The sequence below is a fragment of the Octopus sinensis genome, linkage group LG11, assembly GCF_006345805.1.
Source record: "Octopus sinensis linkage group LG11, ASM634580v1, whole genome shotgun sequence".
NCBI lineage: Eukaryota > Metazoa > Mollusca > Cephalopoda > Octopoda > Octopodidae > Octopus > Octopus sinensis.
The window spans coordinates 18,822,197-18,824,696 of record NC_043007.1 but is presented as its reverse complement, the minus strand read 5'-3'; the positions used below and the strand labels follow the sequence as shown (position 1 = coordinate 18,824,696).

The window sequence follows — 2,500 nt, the reverse complement described above, 5'->3', positions numbered from 1 at the left end:
GTGACCAAAAGTAAAGACAAAAGCAATTTTCAAAATAATAATTCTTCAATTTTGGGATATTTCTCTCATCTGTCTGTCTGTGTGTCTGTCTCTCTCCTTCTCTGTCTGTTTCTCACCTCTCTCTCTCTCTCTCTCTCTATGTATCTCTCTTTCTCTGTGTGTGTCTCTCTCTTTCATCTCTTCCTCTCTGGCTGTCTCTTTCACCTCTCTCTCTCTCTCTCTCTCTGTCTCCTCCCCTCCCTGTCTCTGTATCTCTCTTCCTCTGTGTGTCTCTCTTTCTCATCTCTCTCTCTCTCTCTATGTGTGTCTTTCTCTCATCTCTCCCTCTCTGGCTGTCTCTGTCTCTGTCACCTCTCCCTCACTGTCTCTCTGTCTCTCTCTCCTTTCTCTCTCTATGTATCTCTCTTTTTCTCTGTGTGTGTCTCTCTCATCTCTCCCTCTCTGTCTCTTTCTCATCTCTCTCTTTCTCTCTCCCTCTCTCTCTCCCCCTTTTCCCAAGCACAATGTTTTCTTTTCTTTGTTTTTTTTTATATTTTTTTTTCATCTTGGTTCGAGGAGATTTAGTTTTTTATTTCTCAAGTGTACATAGCTCATGATCTCTTGTTAGTTCTAATAATATTTCTAAAAGCATAAGTGTGGAAATTGTATCTAAATTTATATAAGCTTGTTGTCATTCCAATGTAGACTTTTAGCAACTTGTTTACCCCAACATTACTTCTATCTATCTACCTATCTATCTCTCTGTCTGGTTATCTATTTATCTATCTATTTGTCTATCTATCTGCCTGTCTGTCTGTCTGTCTAGCTATCTATCTTTCTATCTTTCTATCTATCTATCTATCTATCTATCTATCTATCTATCTATCTATCTATCTAGGTTTCTATCTGTCTTCCTATCTATCAATTCCTCTGTGTGTGTGTGTGTATTATATATATATATATTTATTTTATTTTATTTTATTTACTCCACAGTATCAAAGATGTAACAAGTCCTATATTAATCCTCCATGCAGAAGATGATGGACTTATACCCATAAAGCTTGCCATGAAGGTATGGTGTACTTTTTAACCTTTTTATGTATTTTTTTTTGTTCCATTCTTTGAGTATTTGTTGTTATTTTACCCCTAGCTCACCCATGTACATACAACAGACCTATGATTAAAAACTTTCCAGCCTTGATCTTTGTCTTCTTCAAATAGGTACAAGTCCACCTGGTTCACATAACACTCCATATATTTCTAATTTGATAATGGCCAGGGTACCATTTCAAGGTACTCTCATGGATATCTCTGGCAGATCTGGTGACCTTGATGGAAATTCAATTGTACATTCACATTGTTGTTAAGCACCAAGTCAGCCCAGACTGAGTTGCCTTACCATCAAAGACATTCCTGTCCTGCCCATCCAATTTCATTTTGAGAAATACTGCTTTAATCCTCTAACATTCAAATTACTCTGTCAAACATGATGCTAATTTTATTCATATTATTTTGAATTAATCATAAGGTGACGAGCTAGCAGAATCATTAGCATGCCAGGCAAAATGCTTAGCAGTATTTCATCTGCCGCTACATTCTGAGTTCAAATTCCACCGAGGTCAACTTTGGCTTTCATCCTTTCGGGATCGATTAAATAAATACCAGTTATGCACTGGGGTTGATATAATCGACTTAATCCGTTTGTCTGCCCTTGTTTGTCCCGTCTGTGTTTAGCCCCTTGTGGGTAGTAAAGAAATAGGTATTTCGTCTGTTGCTACATTCTGAATTCAAATTCTGCTGAGGTCAGCTTTGCTTTTCATCCTTTCAGGCGCAATAAATTAGGTACCAGTGCTTTACTGGGGTTGATGTAATCGACTCACCCGCTTCCCTGAAATTTCAGGCCTTGTGCCTTCAATAGAAAGGATTATCTTAGATTTAATCATGCATTGTTTTGTAGGTTTGAAATTTTGATGTTGTGATTGTTCATTTTTAGAATGACATTGTAGGGTAGGTGTGAGAGGTCAGATATGGCTAGTTTAAAAGCTAAAGGATGAACTCACAAGACAAGGACCTCGTGACTGAGAGAGGGAGTGGTGGGCATGGCCGTAAAGGACATGCCTGTGTGTATTGATGGCCACTATTTATTTAGCATGATGTGTCATCTCAAGCACAATAGATTGCCACAGGTCTCCAGCCCCTTGTCATCTCCTTTGTGAGGCCCAACATCTAAAGATCCATTCTCACCACTTCATTCCACATGTTCATGGGGCTACCCCTTCCACATGTTCCCTCCATAGTTAGAGTCCAGCACTTCTTTATGCAGCTACCCTCATCCATACACATTACATGACCATCTGATATATTATAAAATTCACTCTGTGTGTGTGTTTCCTCTATGCATGGCCAAAACTCTGGATTAAGCTGAACCAAATTTGGCATGGAGATTTTTCATTATTTGGGGAATGTTCGGTGGGGAGGGGGAAAATTCAGGCCTTGCCTATATTGAGGGCTGTGCCCCCCA

The 2,500-nt window shown here is 39.0% G+C and overlaps 1 protein-coding gene across 1 annotated transcript in view; it reads left to right on the top strand.

Moving 5' to 3' along the window:
* Positions 1-2,500, top strand: part of LOC115217260 (lysophosphatidylserine lipase ABHD12) — a gene marked incomplete at its 5' end in the record, with an annotated part of 24,579 nt that overhangs the window by 16,292 nt on the left and 5,787 nt on the right. The window contains 2 exons of the mRNA XM_029786901.2: positions 1-10; positions 973-1,051. The exon at positions 1-10 is cut by the window's left edge and continues 73 nt beyond it. Coding sequence (XP_029642761.2) covers positions 1-10; positions 973-1,051 — 89 coding nt within the window. The remainder of the gene's footprint in view (positions 11-972; positions 1,052-2,500) is intronic.